Source organism: Eurypyga helias, unplaced genomic scaffold (assembly GCF_000690775.1).
Source record: "Eurypyga helias isolate BGI_N326 unplaced genomic scaffold, ASM69077v1 scaffold7621, whole genome shotgun sequence".
Lineage (NCBI taxonomy): Eukaryota > Metazoa > Chordata > Aves > Eurypygiformes > Eurypygidae > Eurypyga > Eurypyga helias.
This window is the reverse complement of record NW_010228856.1, coordinates 1-1246: the sequence shown is the minus strand read 5'-3', so window position 1 is coordinate 1246 and position 1246 is coordinate 1. Positions and strand designations below refer to the sequence as shown.

General features: G+C 54.8%; 1 protein-coding gene across 1 annotated transcript in view; it reads right to left on the bottom strand.

Annotated features, from left to right (window-relative positions):
• Positions 1-680, bottom strand: part of SIGLEC15 (sialic acid binding Ig-like lectin 15) — a gene marked incomplete at its 5' end in the record, with an annotated part of 7719 nt that extends 7039 nt beyond the window's left edge. The window contains one exon of the mRNA XM_010160164.1: positions 321-680. Coding sequence (XP_010158466.1) covers positions 321-680 — 360 coding nt within the window. The remainder of the gene's footprint in view (positions 1-320) is intronic.
• Between the last annotated feature and the right edge of the window lie 566 nt (positions 681-1246).

The following is a 1246-nucleotide window of genomic DNA, read 5'->3' as shown; positions in this document are numbered from 1 at the left end:
TTCCCATCTGTTAGTTCGTTAACCTTTCTCCTCTGGCACAGGGAAACTCCTGCTCCCTCTGTCTTTTCAGAGGTCCCGTCCCGAAGGAGATCTCCTGTCTGCAGGCTGTGACCAGCCAGCCAGGAGGTACCTCTCACTTGCTTTTAGATATCCCATTAGCAATGCCCTTCTCTGATGGTGAAAAATTGTAAAATCATTAAAAAAAAACCCCAAAAACCCCAAACCTCAAAAAATCCCCAACCTCTCCTGCCCGGCTTTATCGCACCCCATTGCTGGTTACCCGCCTGATGGAGGAAGACTGCAGAAACCTCGACACGTACCTCCTCTCGAGGAAACAGTGAAGCTCAGTATCACTAGCAAGACGAGCACTTTAATTCCCAGCGGCACAAATATCAGGATCAGGAGGAAGGAGCTGTTGGAGGCTTTGAATTTATAGAAGTACACAGCCCCCTCTGCTCTCCCGTGGCTATTGACAGCGGTGCAGGTGTATTTTCCATCGTGGGTCAGGTACCGGAGCTCCTTGGTGACGCGGTGGTTCATGCTGGTGACGGAGGTGAGGTTGCTGTAGGGTGGTCCGGTCCAGGTCAGGTCAGGCGCTGGCTCCCCCTCGGCCGTGCAGCGTGCCTGGAAGGTGCGATCCCCGTTGGAGCTGACGGTGATGTTGATGATCCTGGGGGCAGCTGCAGGAATTGCAACAGGGGAGGGAAAACGCGTCAGGCTTCAAAGGCAGGTCCAACAGAAAACACATGGAATGAGCTCCTGGTCCTGGTGGACCCTCAGAGTGTTATATCAGGGTAATGTTGGGAACAAAACTCCCCTTCCTCATTTTACTCAGTACTTCCTTTCCCTAGATTTCCCTACTCTGCTTGTGTTGGATGGAGGAGCAGAGGGATTCACCCAGCAAAGCCTGGGCGAAGGGCACATCCCTCTCTGTGTGTCTTATCCCTGAAATGCCTTGTGTGGGTTTCTGAGCTTCAGTCAGTTTGGCTGGCGGAAGGCAGAGCACGGTGCTGTATCAGACGGTCGTCCGTGGAGATGGGTTGCTTTCTGCAGCTGCACCGTGAATCGCAGCCCAGCGCCGTCCGCAGCGTGGGCGCAGGTGCAGCTGGTGACCTTCCGGTCTGGCTGCATCTGCACGTGGTCCAGGACAGGGCCACCGTGGTGCTCTCCTGCAGGTGTCTCATGGCTGTTCCCATGACCTCCAGAGCACGCGTAGAATCCCAGAATCAGGGAACGGTTTGGGTTG